Source organism: Pieris brassicae, chromosome 1 (genome assembly GCF_905147105.1).
Source record: "Pieris brassicae chromosome 1, ilPieBrab1.1, whole genome shotgun sequence".
In the NCBI taxonomy this organism is placed as follows: domain Eukaryota; kingdom Metazoa; phylum Arthropoda; class Insecta; order Lepidoptera; family Pieridae; genus Pieris; species Pieris brassicae.
In genome coordinates this window covers 22,365,922-22,386,017 of record NC_059665.1, presented here as the reverse complement: position 1 = coordinate 22,386,017, position 20,096 = coordinate 22,365,922, and the positions used below count along the sequence as shown (strand labels likewise).

The 20,096-nt window shown below is 33.5% G+C and overlaps 1 protein-coding gene and 1 long non-coding RNA gene across 3 annotated transcripts; both read left to right on the top strand.

The window, feature by feature from the left end:
* The first annotated feature begins 41 nt into the window (after positions 1 to 41).
* On the top strand, positions 42 to 9,604 carry LOC123715705. Its single transcript, XM_045670943.1, has 8 exons — positions 42 to 57; positions 852 to 965; positions 2,020 to 2,193; positions 2,666 to 2,816; positions 3,234 to 5,393; positions 7,210 to 7,362; positions 8,248 to 8,416; positions 9,021 to 9,604. The coding sequence occupies exons 2-5, from the start codon at positions 879 to 881 to the stop codon at positions 3,368 to 3,370; spliced, it is 549 nt and encodes a 182-aa protein (XP_045526899.1). The 5' UTR covers positions 42 to 57; positions 852 to 878; the 3' UTR covers positions 3,371 to 5,393; positions 7,210 to 7,362; positions 8,248 to 8,416; positions 9,021 to 9,604.
* Positions 9,605 to 11,428: 1,824 nt separating this feature from the next.
* LOC123715711 lies at positions 11,429 to 17,754 on the top strand. Of its 2 annotated transcripts, XR_006754459.1 has the most exons (6): positions 11,429 to 11,708; positions 13,311 to 13,386; positions 13,650 to 13,814; positions 15,250 to 15,424; positions 16,350 to 16,441; positions 17,674 to 17,754. It is a non-coding gene; the product is annotated as an uncharacterized LOC123715711 (long non-coding RNA). The 2 variants fall into 2 exon arrangements; XR_006754458.1 differs by lacking the exon at positions 13,311 to 13,386 and having other exon boundaries at positions 11,430 to 11,708.
* Positions 17,755 to 20,096: the final 2,342 nt, after the last annotated feature.

The window sequence follows — 20,096 nt, the reverse complement described above, 5'->3', positions numbered from 1 at the left end:
CTAATGTGGCTTCAACAGGAAAGAGTAATAAATGGAACCTATTTAAAAACCATCAAAGTATTCTAAGAACTATTTTCATAGTATACGTAATAAATTTAGAATCCAGGAAAATGTTACGTCCTCATTTATAATTTATAACTGTGTATATGTATTATTCATGCCATCTAGTGTAGTGCGTTGTAAAAAAAAACTTGGCGATCAAAAAGAGTGGCGGAGAGTTTATTGCCAGTTCTTCTCTTCCGTTCTACGCCCTTGATTTAAGAACTGGCAGTAAATGTAAAATTAGGAGCATTTCATATACATTTCTGTGTTTCATAAGTGTACATTGTGTTACCTATATGAAGAAATGATTTTGAATTATTGAATATTTTTGTATGTGTTTGGGTGGCGCCTTCGCTGGTTCACAAATTGGCAAGTGAACAGCTGGTATATATATATATATATATTCTGTGCATGTGTTCATAATTAAACTCCTAAACAGATTTTGATGTTCAAGTGGAGTGTTTTGTGTGTTGAAGTGGAGTCGAGTATGATTTTCATTATTAGATTTTTGTATGTAAGACGTGTATAGAGCAACGTGTCGGATCCGCTAGTCTCTTTTATATCATATCCCACGTCGATTTTCTTCCTTTTTTTAACATAATACACAATTTTCTTGCTTTTCTTGTTCTTCACACGTCTGTAAAGTTTTATTGTTTTTTAACTCTCTCCATGATATGACTAACAAAATTCTCGACAAGCGGACAATAGAATTTCCGAGTCTTAAATGGTAAATAAGATGATTGCAGTGAGCGATGTCAGATCGCATTCAGATAACTTTTGAACCTGTTTTTCCGTGCGTTTATTTCTAGTCAACAAATACAGTTTGTGTATTCACCATGAGAATAGAATTACCGGAAATGCGGCGTTGCTGTTTTTGCTTTCCGTTACGAAAAGGTGTTTTGGCGTACGGATATATTTGCTTGGTAAGTTGTTTTTGATATGACTATGTTATATGAGGAAAAATTATTAGATAATATCACCAATTTCTTGACGAGGCTTCTTACCAGGAATATCAAGTCAAGATGAAAAAGATTTGTTATATTGATATAACACTATTTTTTAATTTGGTAACTATGTTGATACAAACAATGAATTTATATATTATATTATTTGAAGATCAAATTTTGTGTTTCAATGTGTATGTTTGTACTACATTTTAGTATATACTTTGAGATAAAACGATTTTAAATAGCATAATAATAATAATAGTTGTAATAGTAATATTATGGAATCAATCAATACATTTCTTAAGTGTCAACGTACGTAGCCGGGAGCCTTGAGTTCAATGCCTGGCGAAATTATTTGTTTGTACCCACAGTTGATCACTGAGATCTGAGTCGGTTACACAGACAACAATGGTCTGCAAGCTTTTTATGCCATTCTAAGGGAAATAATACTTAAGTTGTCAGGGTCTTAGCGGGATTTGTCTCATGCATATCAATATCCAATATTCTAACTTGCGGAAGTCAATACTATAATATTAGGATAGTCTGTGAGGATAATGTATGTAAATAAATAAACTTAAAAAAAAGAAAGAAAGAAAAACTATATTATACACAATATACAGGATCTTAGGAAGGTAAAACTTAATTCGTCGTAAACAATAAAATACGATGTGAGACTCGGCTAAATATGACTTCCGGAAGTTAGTAACGTATTGGATGTTGCATGAGAAAACATAAAGTATATAGTATCTAGATCGGAGTACCTATATATCGGAGATCTATGCAACAGACTGTTTCTAGTCCTTGGTATCGCAAACAACCTTGGCCTTCGCCGTTACACATGCCCTAGGTACAAAGAATCCGAGTTCTTGGAGAATATTTGGGTTGGCCACCCACAAGACTTTCATTGTATAGTAGAAGTGTAAATCCCGCCTGGTTTCACATTTTTTGTATTTATATCAGCAAATGTTACGGTACAAAAAATAATTGCTACAACTATAACTTTATTTCTATTAAAATTAGTTTTTTTTAGATTTTCACTCTATTCTGCCTGTGTCTGGAGATATATCTTGGGTACGATGACCTCACGGGCATGACATTGGTGGCTTATCATGGCAACAGTTTCTTCACCAGGGCGTGGCTGGCAATTTTATTATACGTTATAGATCTCGTTTTCACGATTATAATGTTAGTTGGGGCACACCTGGTAAGAAAGTTTGGAAAATTTGTCGAATTAAGGGAACCACCTTAAAACAACTTCAATTTTTATCTATGGTTTTTTACGACTTGTATGTTGCTGGGAAATGAGACATGATGCATGAAATATCAGTTTTAAGGGTCCAAAGCCATGTGCCTTATTAATATTACTTGGCGTACTAGAAGTCGTAAATAATGATAGAAAAAAGTTTAGGTTAGATAGGGTTACAGCCAAAATTTGTATCTTCATTCATTTCACAAATTATGATATTTTAATTAATGTCTATGAGGTTAAAGAGCATGCATCACCACATTATTGCATGGTGGCACTGCCGAGTGACGAAAATATGTAAAACAAATAATATCAATCAATAATATAATCATAATTTCAAACCATAATTATTTTCACATGTATCTATAGAATTTAATGCGAATATATTAACAAAGCTTTCAACTTCCGTGTTTTTGTATTCATTTTTCAGAAACGGCTTCGTCTTCTAACGATATATTTCTACTACGGCGTGACTACTACACTGGCTACCTTCCTCACGATGTTTATAATAAACTACGACTTACTTAACAGAGACCCGTATCATGTGATTATCGAAATAACATTTATCGTATTTGCAATAAGTGAGTATCAAAATACATAAATACCTACTCTACGTACGTACATATTGATTTTTCCCTCTGAATGGATCTGCATCTCCATATTGTTTTAACTTAAGGTGTCAGTCTCAGAACGACGATCGTTCTGAGACTGACACACGTTGTATGGCGTGTCGGTTTCCTCACGTTGTTTTCCTTCACCGTACGTAAATCCATTGGTGCACAGTCAAGAATCGATCCTACGACCCAGGGATTAGAGTCGTACGTTGAAACTACTACTCCAACAATACTCTGATAACGTTAAAGCCACAAAAAAATACACTTAAATAAGTTCATGTGTTGACGTAATGCGTAAAATAAATCTCTTATATTGAAAAACTGTCTCTGTGGAGAAAGGTTCTGTTAGCTTTAAAATGTAATTTAAATAATGTTTATTTTCAGTTCTCCATTTGTATATGCTGTGTTTAGTGTGGAACATGATCAAAAGGTTAAAGCAGAACAGTGGACTGACCTTCGTGAACCAAGTCGCTGAAGTGGTTATAGACTCTCCCACTGAAAATATACAGAATCCTCTTTAAAATATTCACAAACGAAAGTATTTTCAGCACCACTTTGAATTCTATGTTATTATAATTGAGCAACATGAATGTATATGTAGGATTTTAGAAAAACGCTGTTCGAAACTATTAGTTATTGGACAAATCAAACATATTTCAGAAGATCTTATTTCCTTATTTAGATATTTCCTTATAGCTGTTTCCTACAACTTAATTATGATTTTTTGGTCCACGTTCGTTAAACAGTTATAAAATCATTTTCTGTTTTAAAAAGCTACGCCATTTAACATAGAATAAAAGTGTAAATATTTAACGACAGGATCAATTAGGATTGTTACTAAAATAGCGAAATATAAAACGATATTTTTTTCAATTATATAACAATATTATTAGGTTATAATATGGTTAGTAAAAGATTGTAATTTCTTGAACTGATTATATTTAATTAAAAAACTAGTGGCGATACAACTATAAGGTCTGGGCCTCAGATTTCTGTGTTTCATATTTGTTTCATAATTTTTTTGAAAAGGAAGTTTATTGGTGTACAGGCAGGGTTCGACTTGTGTGCCACACTGAAACCAGTTCATGATGTAAAAAATGCAGGCTTCTTCTTGGTACTGATAAAGCAAATATAGTAACTGCACCCCAGTAATTAACTAATCGGTCATATTTTTTTATAGAACAGGGATAAAACAGGCAGGAGGCTCATCTGATGTTAAGTCATACCACCGCCCATGGACACTTACAATGCCAGAGGCCTCCAACATATACCCCTTCAGTTAATATGCCTTTAATGATTTTTAGAGGTTCAGGTGTGCTAAAATAATGGAGCCCTTATATATAATTTAACATAATTAAAAATTATAGGAAAATATACTTACCAAAAGTTCAAGCATATTGATAAAGAAATTGAAAGGTCATGTGTGGGTGTGGTAAGTTAAGGCGCCGTGTGAATAACAATTATCCACAATAAATAATTGTTTAGGATATAAACTTTTACTTTTAAAACAGGGTTAGTTAGAATGAAATTAAATGGTTTTCTATTTGTAAAGCAAAAAGTAATTTGTCTAAACTTAGGGTTATATTTACATTTCAAACACATACATACTATCATTGAAAGTCTATTTTTAAAGATTACATTGCATTGTAAAGTTTGTTTCCAATTATACGCTATATAAGTGAGGGCCAGCGGTGAATCTCATAAAAACAAAATATATTTAGAATACTTTGAAGATGCACCACAAATAATCTATGTTATAGACTTATTAGTAGTTGCGAATTTGACCGGTAACATGTGAGGTATACGATCAAAGCTGTTTTTTTTAATGGAATCTCGCTGTTGGACTCAAGGGCCTTTACAGCTCAGCTCGAGCTGTCTTGGCGAGCGTAGCTTGGTCTGAACTGTTGGTATCTGTTGTCCGTTTTCTTTTTTCGTGTTGCGTCAGAGGGGTACAGGTATGCGTTGCAAAGGGAGTGCAATAGATATGTAACCCGCTACAGCAGAATGCTATCTTTATTATTTGTTTATAAAAATTAATGTATTTTATTTATAATTATTTCTTTATACTATTTTGCACTAGAATCAAATAATATTATTATAATTAACTTACGAAATCGCTTACTTACCGCTACCATCCGTTCATCTTCTAATTAAATAAAACGGTAATAAAAGTATTGTGTGAAACTTAAATAATAATACAAAAGACAATATTAATAATAAAATATAAAGATATAAACAGAGAAAAACGAATACGCAAAACAAAGCAAAACATGATTATTAAAAATGTGTAGTAATTTATTAGTTTTAGTTAAAAATCGTAATTTTATAAAACTTTCCTTTAATACTAATAAGTATTAAAACGTATTTCGGACATACGCTTTGCCTTAACAGATGTGATAACGAAAAATACTTTATTTAAAAAACATTTTTTAGTGAGCATTATTGTGTCTAGTTCATTGAATAAAAATGAAAATTATAAGTTCTAAGTGTTGTTTTTGTTTACCTATTCGTACAGGATTATTGATAATATGCTACTTAAAAATCGTAAGTACCTTAATGACATTGCTTTTAATACCTACCAATAAAGATTTAGAGTCGCTTCTTAGCGCCGAAGACTCGTGTCATAAACGTCAAAATCTAATAATAAACGATTTTGTTCCCTTTGGAGTATAGACTCTTCGGTCGTGGGGTACTTGAACCCCACCCACAGGTGGTAATTAAAGATGGTAGATGGTACCTCAGAGCTGGTGCTTTCCTTTCTTAACCTCGTTTATGGTTTAGGTTATAATAAACAATTATATATTTTCCTATTATGTACATACTACAGTTTTATATCTGCATACACACAATACTTTTTTAGCTTTTGCCACTACTGGATAATTATTTTAGAAACTAATAAAAAACACTCAGGTGTTATGAAGTAATTCCAAGGACGAAAGAATTTTAATTATATTAAATAGTTTTTTTAATTAGTAGAACAGCAACTAATGAACATTATAACTGGTGCAGACTATGTCTTGATATTCGTGTTTCCGATTTTATATTATCTGTATAATATCATATTAGATATGCTATATCTATATAGTATTGTATGTTATGATATTCTGGTCTTCCTTTTGCTACACACACCCTTTCTTAATCCAATAGAAGGCAAACTCAACTATTTACAGATACAGACTGAGGATTTTCAATCGGTCTAATAACTTCAGCTTTTCAAAATAGTACAACCATACAAAAAGTAAAAACAAACAAATAGATGTATAGTATAAGTAAAAAATATTAAAAAAAATAATATAAAACGCTCTTGTATCTGGTATCCTTTTTTTTGTATTAGTAGTATTATCATTGTTAAATAAATACATAACTACAGAACACGGAAAAAGACATTTAATATATCAAAAAAAACCTCTTAGAGGCATATACATACTCGGACTTCAACCAGCGAACGAATTAGCAAAGATCAGGGTCATAGGAATTGAACAATGAATTTATGTTAAGGGATTTTGAAGTGGTCTCTCTATCACTTCAAGATGTCATATGGTAATGATTGCTCCAAACCCAACCTGTAAAACGAACTTCGTGATTAACACTTGTCACGAAGTGTTTTTGCCCAGTCAACGCCCTTGATTTGAGAATAGTAAATTTAAATTTAGTATAATTATATGTTTAATGACGTTTTAATTAATTATTTTTCCCACAATAAAGACGAATAAATACTAAAAGTAAAAGTAAATGGTTGTATGCATGTGTAAATCTAAACGAATTTTGAATGAATTCGAGTAGCCGTACATAGTAGTGAATGTTGGGTGTGACAGAGAGAGAATGAAAGTAGAATAAATGCCGTGGATATGGGAGTGGAAAAAGATATACAAGGCAACCGTGGATGGACCGACGGGCAAGTATAGTGAATGTCATGAGGTATGTCAGAACCGTTGCGTGTTAATGCTGTGGTCTCTGCTTACTCCTTCGGTGGTGATATAAATAAATATATATATATATATATATATATATATATATACAAAGTAATATATATATATATATACAAAGTATTCAATTTAAATAGGAAACATAAATTAATCAGTATTATTTTTCAAATTTGACGATTATTTAAATGAGCCTAATCCTTCGGATTGATTTGCTCCAGTTCAAACAATTTGTATGACTAAAAACTTGCCGATTTCCTTGCCAGTTCTTCTTTCCCGCTCTACGCCTTTGACTGGCGAACTGGTAGTAAATCTTAGAATATTTTTAATATCTTTTCTGTTGAAGTCAATAACCCCTAATTAGAATGATTAAAGTTATTTTGAGTTTGAGTTTGCATATAGCTTTATCTATTAAGAAAAAAAATACTTTTTTTCAGGCAATATGTTCTATCATCTCCCTATTCATGCTGAGTAACAGGCTACAGTCTTTGGGTAACCCAGATGATAATATATTCAAATATATTGTATTAGGAATTATAGCGGTCCTGGAATTCTGTTTCAGCATTGTACTTATTACTGGAATCCACAAGGTAATCTAAGTTTATTATTCTCTGAACCAGTGAACAGACAACACTGCTTATACTAATAAATGTCCGCGTGACTCTCCATCCTCAAGTCGTGTGATTCTCATTGGTTGAAGGGAAACGTTGTAAGGAAACCAACGAGTTTAAGTTCCAACAACTTCAGAAACCAACATTTCCCAAGTAACTATAACTGTCGACACGGGAAAATTAAATTTTGTTTTCATTTGGAATTAATTTAAAATATCTGTTTGTATATGTCGCAGTAAAGTAGTTAAATCAGAGAGTTAATTGAATCTGTAGACAGGTTATTAAAAATCGATTCAATCAAGTCGCTAAAGTTCCGTCAGACATTTGTGTGAACGAAACGTTTAACGAGTTTCCTAAACGTTCCTAGTCAACAAAACTAATCTAACCTAACCATTTACAATAAAGCAAAACACGGAATTTCCAAGCTCTCAGTTCTTCATCATCTTGTTTTACATTGTTAATCAACACGCTGGCTTTCGGTCAGACAGATAATTAAACGTTTTCGACGTTGCTTTATTAAAATCAAAATGATAGCGACTTGATTGAATATCGACATTTAATCAACTGTCTAGAGATTCAATTAAATCTCTGATTTAACTACTTTACTGCGACATATACACTAAAAATAAAACCTTCTTGTGCCTCTTTATATTGATGCTGACTAGGACCGCTGTAAAGCATTAACTGCGTTATTATTTTATGTAACCTGAGGCAAACAGGCAGAAGGCTCACCTGATACAGCCGCCCATGGACCCTTACATTGGCAGAAAGCTTGCAAGTGCGTTGCTGGCCTTTTAATTTTAAATAAGACACATCAAGAAGAAATCTTACGGATAGTTCATTATTAAAGACTTTTTTTTTCAGAAACACTTCGCAATTGTTCGTGTTACATACGTCTACAATGTCCTGATGATGGGTATCCAGATCCTCATTGCTATAATCTACGTGCCTCTTCAGACTTATGAGCTCTTTGTCACAGAAAGAGGAGATGATCCTATACTTATGTTAATAGCTGCTATACTGCTAGTAGTTGGTGAGTAAAAATATTTTTTTTGTTATGTATTAGGGGGCAAACACGCAGGAGGCTCATCGAATGTTAAGTGACACCGCCGCCCGTGGACATTAACATTGCCAGCTTACAAGTACGTTGCCAACTTTTAACTTGCTATAAACTAGACACTCAAAAATTTTATATTAGAGTGAAAAACGTCTTGTAATCAAAACACTAATACTAATTGTATAAGGGCCCAGCAGCTTGCGTTATTTTAACAAATAAACTCTTGCAATGACATTCTAAGACTTACTTTTTTGCCATGATTTCGTTCTTGACCTTTTAGAGAAAACTTTAAGATCGCTGAAGGTCTTGCCATTTAGTACACGCTACACTGACGACAGAAAACGAATGCCATTTTAATGAGAGAGTCTAGTGACTAGCCTCGCGACTCTCAGTCCAAAGATGAGACCATTCTCATCATTCTCATTTTGTTTATCTACGTCTGCAAGTTTAACTTAAAAGGAAACTATCATAAAGAGAATGCTTGCCTTACCTTAAAACAACACAGATACAAATATCTGAGAACGAAACCAATCATACCCATCACTGTATAAAAAAATATGTATTAAATGTTTTTTCTCAGTATTGCAACTCTACGTGGCATCGCTGGTGCGTAGACAACTCGTCCACATGCGGCAGCAGTGTGTGTCCGACCCAAACAGCTCCACTTATTCACCACGAAAGCCTTATGTCGTATATTAATCTTTGTGAATTTACTTATTTTATATTGTGTTACTACGTAAAATACCTTCAACTGAAGGTTTCATATTTTGCACTTAAATTATTTCAAAGTAGATTTAGGCCGTGATTAAATCATATGCTTAGGACTCCTGCCAGTGTGAGGACTTGCGTCTGTAAGAATAGAAAATATTTATTTAATATTAGATAAAACTGTGTAGTAGCATCGTTTAGGGTTTTAATATTTAAAATTATTATCAACATGAGAAAAACCCTATTAGGTCGCGTGACTGTGTTGAAATTGTAGTATTGGCGGATCTCGCCTACCGCTGTGTATGTTGTTTAGGGCCCTATATTGTATAGAAGATTCACAGTGTCGCGTAATATGAAGTATTTTCTGTACGAACATATTATTTTGATTTATGAAAAATTATTAACATTGTTCATGTAATTAATTAACTATTTTAAATTAAACATGTAATTCTTTAACTGTAGTCCTAATAATTTATTTGACAATAAAATATTAATAAAGAATTATATTTTTATTTTACTAAAATATCTAAACGGTATCTTTTATAACTTTATTAAAATATTATTACATTGTATTACATCTTTATATATACAATTCTACTGTACGTTTTTTTAATGATTAGTGATACCGCCGCTCGTTAACACTCGCACTGCCAGAAGGCTCGCAAGCGCGCTGCCGACCTTTTAAGAATTGGTACGCTCTTTTCTAAAAGGACCCTAAGTCGAAGAGGTTCGGAAATACTTCCGTAGGCAGCTGGTTCCACATAGTGGTGCGTGGCAGAAAGAACGTGTGTATGTCCCGGAACTCCTCTTAAACGGCTGGATCTATTTAAATGGTTCTTGTATGCATTTGGGTGGCGTCCTAGATGGTTTAGATTCCCAAATCAGCCCAGCAGATGGCGCTGCGGTCGGTATCTAGGTTATTTATCTATACTGCAAGTAAACATCTGGTTATTTAATATCCTAATTGCTTAAAATATCATGCAGGACAACGTCTGTCTGTTCTGCCCGTCCCTATAAAGTATCATATTATAATAAGTACATTTTATTAATTTTAAACGACTTCTAAGAATCCGAAGAGGGGCCTTATCTATGAGTTTATTAAGGTTATCAGTAAACGTCTATTTTTTGAAAGCTGATTAAACTTACATATAAATGATTATATTTATATGTATTACATGATTTACTGAGAGTGAAGTGTTGGCCTAGGCTTCAGCGTGTGACTCTCATCGCTGGTCGTAGGTTTCAAGGCCGTGTACCCAAACATCTATGTGCACATTTAACACGCGCTAGCACGGTAAAAGAAAAAATCGTGAGGATACCGGCATGCCAGACCCACAAAGTCGATGGCATATGTCAGTCACAGAAGGCTGATCATCTACTTGTACTACTACTGCGTTACTTTAAACATACATATAAAACTGGTTACATAAGTAACTAGGCGGCCTTAGTGCTAACAAACGATTTCTTCCAGACAACGTGTGGATATAGTACATGAAAATTACCAATAATCAAAATTCCATGGAACACTACTATACTAAATTAAAGTGTAAAAATAATAATGATATTATTAAAAGTGTAAAGGGTAATCTTAGAGTAGGGTATGAACTCACCATTAGTGTACCTGTGGCTTCGCAGTAAGTAGCCAATGTTGGAGCCAACAGGCATCGACAGAGATTATCGTAACTGGCCACTTAGGATGGGATGTCGTTGATACCTTGGAAGATGGGACAGGCTATGGGATACTTATTATGTGGACACGTCTCACTCCCACAGGCGAAAAATAATAAACGATTTAGGAGTCTAAGTTGGCATTTAGTAGATAGTAAAAGGTTCGATGTAGTGAATCAACTACACACGTCGATCTCGTATGATATATCGTGTATAATTCAACCTAATAATAAGTACTATTCTCTTATATACTAAAGCGATACATATACGTATGTTACAGGTATCTCATTTTATACTGACACCATATAACTGGTGATCCCAGAGCTGGTGCTTTCCTCGCTCAACGAATAAGTATCGCAATACAGCGAGGAAATGCTGCCAGCGTTAAAAGTACATTGCCACAGGGACTCAACTTTTTAAATTTGTTTTAATCTATTTATTATTATTATTACTATGTAGGTAAAGAAAATTTTAAATACCGTATATTTGATTGTTTAATAAACCATATACAAGGGTTAAGAGACATAATTAATATATATAAATAAAAGTTCAAAAGGAGGACTCTTAAATATTAATAAATCTACCTATTTACTTAATTGAATTAAGTATTATATCAGTAGTGTTTACGCGACGCGCAAAGCAACTATGGTATTTTAAAGGGAAAATGAGGAATGAATCTGAGGCGTAAATGTTAAAATAAATTCATATCATCCTAAAAAAATGCACAATTTTCCTTAACGAAAATCTTCAAGTGATACGATAGTGTAAAGATCAGTATTAATTTATATATTCGCTAGTTCGCTTGTGTTTAAATATGTTGTGCAGATTGACGAAATGCTGTTTTTGCTTTCCTCTGCGTTCTGGATTAATTGCATTTGGATATATTTGTCTTGTAAGTGTATTTGCCTAATAAAACATCCAGACTCTGTCAGTTTTCTTTTCGTTTATTACGTAACAATTTTTTGCTCTCAAAATAAAAGTATTACATTTTATCGAACGGAATTGAAACTTCAATCCTTGATAGATTCATTTTTTTTACTATTATAAAAAAGATGAAAGATTTGTTCTATTTGTATGATGTTTATATGTAAAAGGAAGCAAACGGGCAGAATGCTCACCTGATGTTAAGAGATACCTCCGCCCATGGACACTGACATTGCCAGAAGGCCCGCAAGTACGTTGATGGTCTTTCAAGAATTGGTACGCTCTTGTATGATTCTAACGAGAAACTCTTTGCAGGCTTATATTTAACTATGTATTTACACCCTTATATATAGTATTTCGCTATATTATTCCGGAGTATGGTGTAACCCTCATTTATGTACAAAATATCAGTCCCGTATATGACATGAACTAGACATTATATGTATCGGTTATACAGATCAGTTTTGCTCAAGTGTTTTTCTGACTTCTAACATGACGCGTCACGGAAGAGGTAGTCATTAAAGAAAAAGAAGTTTTTTGGTAAAGAAAAATAGCTTTTTTGATCGCCGTTATAAGGTTTCTACTTTTTACCCAATAGAGAAGATTTATTACACCATATGAGTGACGTTTTGATGTTATCGTTTAAAAGTTAATTTCAACGGGATGTCAAAGTACAGTTTAAAGGTTACAGATAACTGATAAATTAGTTTGGTATACTGCACAGACACACAATAGTATTTACTGGATACATTATGATTCTTTTATTATCAATAAAGTATTTTCTAAATTTAACGATAATTAAATTATTCTAAGCATTGTTTTACTCTAATTCAAACAATTTTTGGCTCAATACTTGGCAATTAAAAACAGTGGCAGAGAGTTTCTCTCCAGTTCTTTTTGCTCGCTCTACGCCCTAAACTTGCGAACTGGTAGTAAATGTAAATTTATAATAAATTTAACATCCTTTCTGTTGACGTTCATAAGTGTACCTGGTTACGTATATGAATGAAATTATTTTAAGTTTGAGTTTGAATAATTACTAACCTCTACAAAAATGAGGAAAGTTAATGTATTTGGCCCTGAGTTATCGGAGGGTTAAGTAGGCCAAAGTTTCTGTGCATACCCATAAAAGCTTACGGCGCAAAGAGTCAACCCAAAACATCAAGGCATAAAATCGCTTCTGCACTTACTAGGTCATTAATTAATGAACTCATATAATGGTATGTCAGTCATTGGCATCTCGTGTCAATGCCTTTATGTATAGACCGAAGCAAAGGCTTCGGTGTATCATAATTCATACTGAGATACTGTAGTCAAAAATTACTTTGTCGTGTTTTCAGGTACGATTCATCCTCTATCGATGGCTATATCACCCCGAAACCCGATTATATGTTTTTCGTAATCTTGATAGGATAAAAAAAATATACGGAAAGCTCTGCTAATAAAACGATGCAAGCATGTAGAAACACTTTATCCTAATATATGGTTTACTTTTAAACTGGTAGTTTTTTTAACCCAGAGAAGCCACTTTATTGTACATAATAAAAATTATGAAAGCCTGTTGTTTCAGATACCTTACATCTAAATACTAATATAAAGACTAAAATTAGGACGCCTGACGGCGAAGTGTATCTCGTTCGTATATAGTAAGTTTCTCATGTATAGAAAATAAAATTTTGTAATGAGAAAGTTCTTTAAACATTCAATATTTTTATCGTCTCCTTTTTTAGCAAAGTCCTCCTTCTAATCTCACTGTTCCGGTCTGCACTGTGATACTCTCTACCATGTTCCACCTGCTTTTTACTTAATCTGGCATAATCTTCTAAAATGCCTTCCTTTTTGTGTTTATTGTACATGCTTCGTGTTAAATGGTGATTTTGGAATAATATTAATATATTTTTGTTTTCAGATAATTCTTTACCTTAACATAATATCTATAATATGCCATATGAGCGACCTGTTCCAAGGATTATCATCAACCGATCCCATGAATTACATTATACTTTCGCTGGTTTTGGGTGTCAACATAATACAGTTCTTTTTTGATGTTATTTTACTTGTCGGACTTCACAAGGTATCTTTGAATTTATTTTGTAACCCTTTTAAAATAAGATTTGACGAAATTAGAAAAGCTGTCTAGAATATATCCTCGTGATTGTTAAATAAGTTAGAATGCACGCTTGAAGTGAACATTGTGGGAACATGTTCTGACAACATTGTGGGAAGTGATGACGTCTGTTGAAGTATGTTGTCACTTCCAATACCGATTTGGTATAAAATTTTGATGAACTCGGTGGTCTAAATAGTTCGTAGGCTGATACATAGTGTAGTAATTTGACCACCGTCGTACTATTTGTTTGTGAGATACATGGTGTTGTAGCTGTTAGTTCTTTCAATAAACGCTACCTTGAGATCACTCAATACCAATACGAAGTTGGAGACGAAATCTTTATGGTACCGGTGCAAGGCGGGTTACACTCGCATATAAACTTCCTTATTACGCGACTATCACAATCAAACGAGTGTTAGAACATAAAGATCCAGCCTGTGTAGTAACGTCAGGACTTAAAACCACTTCACCACTTCAGAAACACAAAATGAAAACGTTTCAACGTCTATTAATATTGAATAATTTCATTATATATTCAAAAATCTAAACATTTATTCATAAAGGAAACAATATATTTATTGATTTATTACAGAAGTACATACATATACTATGCCAATACGATAATATCGCACAAACATAATATACAAAAGATCGCTACTGTGAATTCACTCTGCGTTTAATATCTTGATAGTGACAACATTTAGTAGGCGAAACTTCTTTGATAACGGGGATTTGTGCAACAGACCAGTTCTGGCCCTATTTATCGTAAATAACCTAGGCCATCGCCATCGCACATATCCCATAGATACAAAGAAACCCAGTCGCGTAGTCTGTCTCCCTAAAATATGGTGACTGGGCGGATTTGAATTCGTGTATGCGGTGATGTTAGTTATTTCGCCTATGTATTTGCGTATTGTTCCCACGAGAATGTAAGTGCGAGCTCCTATTTCACCATGACTCCTACTGATAGAGGACAAATCTTTGTTTTAAATTTATTTATTAATTACTTGATATGCCATGTGGAACATGGTGTAATGGTTGCAGCTCGTAACAAACATTATGTTAAACAAAAAACTTTGCGATTATAAAGAGTGGCGGAGTGTTTGCCAGTTCGTCTCATCCGTTCTACGCCCTAATTTTGACAACTGGCAGTAAATGTTAAATTAGAAACATTTATTATGTATTTCTTTTTTGACGTTCATAAGTGTGCATTGTGTTACCTATATAAATAAAATATTTCGACTTTAAGTTCTCGGAGTACACAGGGGCTGCACACCGAACTTATGGACGTACGTTGACCGTATTACTATTCAATGTTTTGAAGGTGCTCTCGTTCAAAAAGAAATATAAAAGAAGCTTCTAGATTTACATTTACTGCCAGTTAAAGTCTATTTTCCAGGGAAGCAGTACATTACTAGAAGCATACTATGAGTGCAACTTATGCATGCTTATAACTCAAGTGGTAACTGCTGGCTTGTATATTCCTCTACAGGCCTATAGATCATATCCTACACTGAAGAATTACGTTTGGTTATTATCACTTATAATGATTTTTTGCGGTGCCCTTGTTATTGGTAAGTCATTTCAATAAAACCGACTTGATTTATGTTGTATTAAGGTTAATAATGAAATTGATTATCAATATAGTGGTACAATTAGATCGTTTAATTCTAAAAATCCGGACAATCAGCCATATATACATAGGCATGCAAATGTCATTAAATTCTATAATGTCATATAATAAGAACATTAACAAATTGGTCTTAAAACTTATGGTCTAAATACTCTTTAACCTATCAAGGCACCTTGCTTTTAAAAATATCATCAGCTTCCCCTTGAAAGAATTTCACAGCAGAGATAACTTCAAGGAAGGTGATTAAATAGTTTAACAGCCATTTTCGAGAGAAGACTTTTACGTCTTAGTTCGCGCTGTACATTGTTTCCAGTAATGCCAACTTGGGCGATTTCCCTCGAAATTTAGGTGGAAAAAATATCTTCAGGAGGTCATTTAGGTGGTACATTTAATTAGGGTAGTTGTTTTTACTTTATCCAAGGTTGGTTTTCCTTTAAAAATCGAACGAATCTATACAATTTATATAAACTCCAGGCGTGAAATATCTAATAGATTTTATTCTGCTGTTATGTTATACTTGATATGACTTTAGCTTATAACTTAAAATAAATCAATGGCGTGTAGCGCCTTATGAAATAAATAATAGCGATCTAGCTAAGTTTTTAACTTAAAGATCGAAGTAACAGCTGTTTACTACTTACTTACTTGTATGTATATATATAATTATTTCGCAAACCGAATGTACGAGGTTTCTGTAGGTTGCTAACATTGCTAGTTTTGAATCTCCCTCAGTATTTGCAACAAACGTCGTCGGACGACATACTTAGCTAAAAATTCAAAAGACAGATTTTTTTATTTTATTTAAAAGACGTATCTAAATATATATTGATACTTCACAGCAATATTATCTAATATTTCTATTCTAGTGTGTCAATTCTACTTAACGTCATTGGTTAAAAGTCAGTTACGAGCTATGAAACAAGCAGTGGTTGGGGAAGAAGAACTATGAAACTGGCAGGTAAATATATTAATCGCTTATCAAAAGCTATTAACTGATATTACTATGGATAACAAAAAACGCTATAAAGCTGATTTTAATGCTATGTTATATAATCTATTTATATCCTTAAAACAAATAATTTAACCTATGTAAGTGAGTTTAGTGAGCTGAATTTCATGGCAGAATACAAAGTACCATCCGTACCACCTCGACGTCCATCGTACCACAACTGAGCGTTTTTTAAGGCAGTTTGTGCCTCGCTATCACTATGTGGAAACTGCCCACTGTAGTATGTCCGCATCAAGTCAACTTAGGGTCATACAAGATAAGAGTGTAAGAATTCATAAAACCCCGGCAACGAACACGCCAGAGTGTCCATGTATCACTTAACATCAAGCGAGCCTCTTGCCCGTTTTTCCCCTGTTCTATAAAAAAAGGAATTTCGAATCGATTAATTGTCATATGTCTAAAGTATTGCCTCTCCTATTTCTAACCCTATGGTGAGATAGAGATTCCTAGTCCTTTTAATTAGACTTAGGGTCCTTCAAGAAAAGACTGTACCACTTGCGAGCTCTCTACTACTGTGAGTGTCCATGAACGGCATTGTCACTTAACATCAGGTGAGATGAGCCTCCTGCCCGCTACATAAAAAATAAATTTTGTATTGCTTTTATAAAGTATTCGTACAGTTACTTTAGTTTGTAAATTAGTGTATTTTTGTTAGCAGAGGGGTTTATGTTAAGTTTTATTAGGTGATTACCTAACCCAATAATATATTCTTTAGAATTCTTACAGTATCTAATTTCCAAACATTATCTTCATTTGTGAAGTAGCGAACTGACGAATCGAGTCCTGGTGTGGGTTCATAGGACCATGGAAGAGACGACCTTCAATTGTTTTAAAAAAGGACACGATAATTCCCTAAGGGCCGTCCCCAATGAAATACGTGTCCATGGGCTTTGTTGACTTCCCTTTTAGGGGATCCCTTAGACTCCTGTAAAAATACCGAGCATATTCCATCCTCAATGGCCGGCCCCAACTCAAATACGTGTCCATCGGCTGCGTTAGCCTAAGGGAGGCCCAATAAGGGCAATCACCTTTTTGGGCGTCCCTTAAGCTCGTTTGCCCAAATTGTATAGAATATATTCACTCTAAATTCTCCTAAAATACTAGTAATGCTATATTGGCGAACCTACAAAAAAATCCAAAAACACATATCTCGATTATCATCATTTTTTTGACCATTTCAGTTCATCGAAAAGTTCAACTCGACAGGAACGTATTCTGCTGAAGCGTAGACACATGCTGATACAATGGAAAGAGGCTTGAAACAAAAGAAGAATACATTTCGAAATCTTAATTATTCTTGCATGTGTTAAAGTCTTGGTAATCAACTAATCCACTGATTTATTTGGCCACGCGTGTGTTAATATCGTTTCAGATACGAGAAAGCAATAAAGCAGTTTGGTACATAGTAGGAGATGAATTCTCTTTTAATCGATTAATAAATGTGTTAGGCCCATAACGTTTTTATTAATTAAGTTAACATTTATTATAATATTTCTTGTTTAAGTGATGAACTTAAATATATAAATAATGTGAGCACTAGTTCTAAATAGACTTTAAAATGAGGAGACAAAGTGGTCGTGTTCTATATGATAATAAATATTGAAAAAAAAAATGTTTTTTTATTTAATTTATAACATACTTAATGTATTTTTATAATGTGTTTGATTATTGTAATTAAGACCTTAGGGCTTTGAAATTTCAATGAATTGATGAAAAGGAATTGAAGGAATAATTGATCATATTAAATAACTAACGTATTAACTGATATTAATATAACGCTGAAATGATGCGGTTATGATGATACCTCAGCTGAGCACGGCTGCTAAAATCTAGTGAATTAGTAAGTTAGGTGTGTAATAAATTCGGGTTTAAATGTGTAAATATTATTATCTATAAAGTTAGAATTGCCAAACGCAATTAGTTTGATTAAAACTTCTATATAATAACCTCAAAATAATTTAAGTTACAAATAAACAGGAGAACAAATCTTTTTTGCTTAATACATGCTCCATATGTAAATTTTAACGCCTGGTGATAAAAACTATACATTATGGAAGTTGCCTATTTATAAATTAAAAGTGGCGCGTTATTATGAACCGGAAGAGTTAATTTCCACGTGGATTGTTTTTTGAAGTTTGTCGTCTATCTATGTTTAGAACGCAATCAGCCATCTGTGACACATAGTTGAATACTAATTGTTACACAATACATATTTGCCAATGGGAGTACACATAAAAAATTGTTGCTTATTTTACAGATGCTGGTCCCCACACTGAGATATTCCTGTGTTGTTGATGATCAGACTTTCTGAGATACAATAATAACAAAAAAAATGTTACTACGTGTACTAGTGTACACACGTAAGATGTGAAACTTCTTTATGACCTTATTTTTCAAAAAATGATCTACTATATGCAAAATTACTGAAATTGTTTAAATAAAATTAGATAAAGTTTAACAAAAGGCTTTTATTATGATAGACAAATACAAATAATACAATTATTTCATTTTACCTTATTACTACTAAGATTATTACAGAATTTCATTAATTGTAATAGATTTATTACTATCATTGCTATCGGTAATATATATTTTTGTTATTAACCGTGGTAGGGAAAAGAAAAAGATGGCAAGTAAACCAAAAATATGATGAAAATTCTTTCCAACGCCTATAAAGAAGTTTACTTCAAAAATAGTACTAATGCAGTTCAAGAAAACCAAATAAATAGTGAACGAACAATTTCGATAGTCTTGTGCGTGATGGGTGCACGTAAGTGCTTGACTCATCATATGAAAGTGGCTTCCGTCTCCATAGACTGTTTCTGAAGCTACGCAATGAGGAAGCATTTCCAGTGACTTCAATCACCAGTTACCTTCCGTGCGGCTTGATCCCTTGGCGTTATGTAGAGATGTGGGTATATCTGCATCTTATACAGCATCTACCATGGAGAGTGTTCGGAGGAGTTGTTCGGACTAATACCTGCAGCTGAGTTCATTATCGGACGTCGAAGCATTATACATAATACATCCGTAACACCTCGACCTCCGTCGTTCTACAACTGAGCGTTTCTTGAGGCAGCTTTTGCTGCCCACCACTAGCTGCCCATTGAAGTATATCCGAATCCAATCGACTTAGGGTCCTGCAAAAAAAAAGCGTACCAATTCTTAAAAGGCCGGTAACGCACTTATGAGCCTTATGGCAATAAAAGTGTTCATAGACGGCTGTATTACTTAACATCAGGTGAACTTCCTGCCTGATTGCCTTCTATTACATAAAAAATAACAAAATAAACTTACAAAAAAACAGTCAAAACAAGATTTTATTTATTGTTTGAACAAATAGTATGTTTACTAATAATATTGTTACGAAGACGGGTCGACTGCAATGTTTCTAGAATTTTCCACTAGTTAGAGAACTTTTCAGCAGGCTGTAATATGATTTCTGACCGTTTCAGGAGAGGGTCAATCACATATTAGAAAATTGTAATTTCCATAATGTTGCTCTAGTTTTCAGGAAGCTGAAACCTTTTTTCAGTCAGTTTCAGAACATGTGTAGTTTAGTGGTGCAGTTTTTAGGAGACCCGTTTTCACTCGTTTTCAGGCC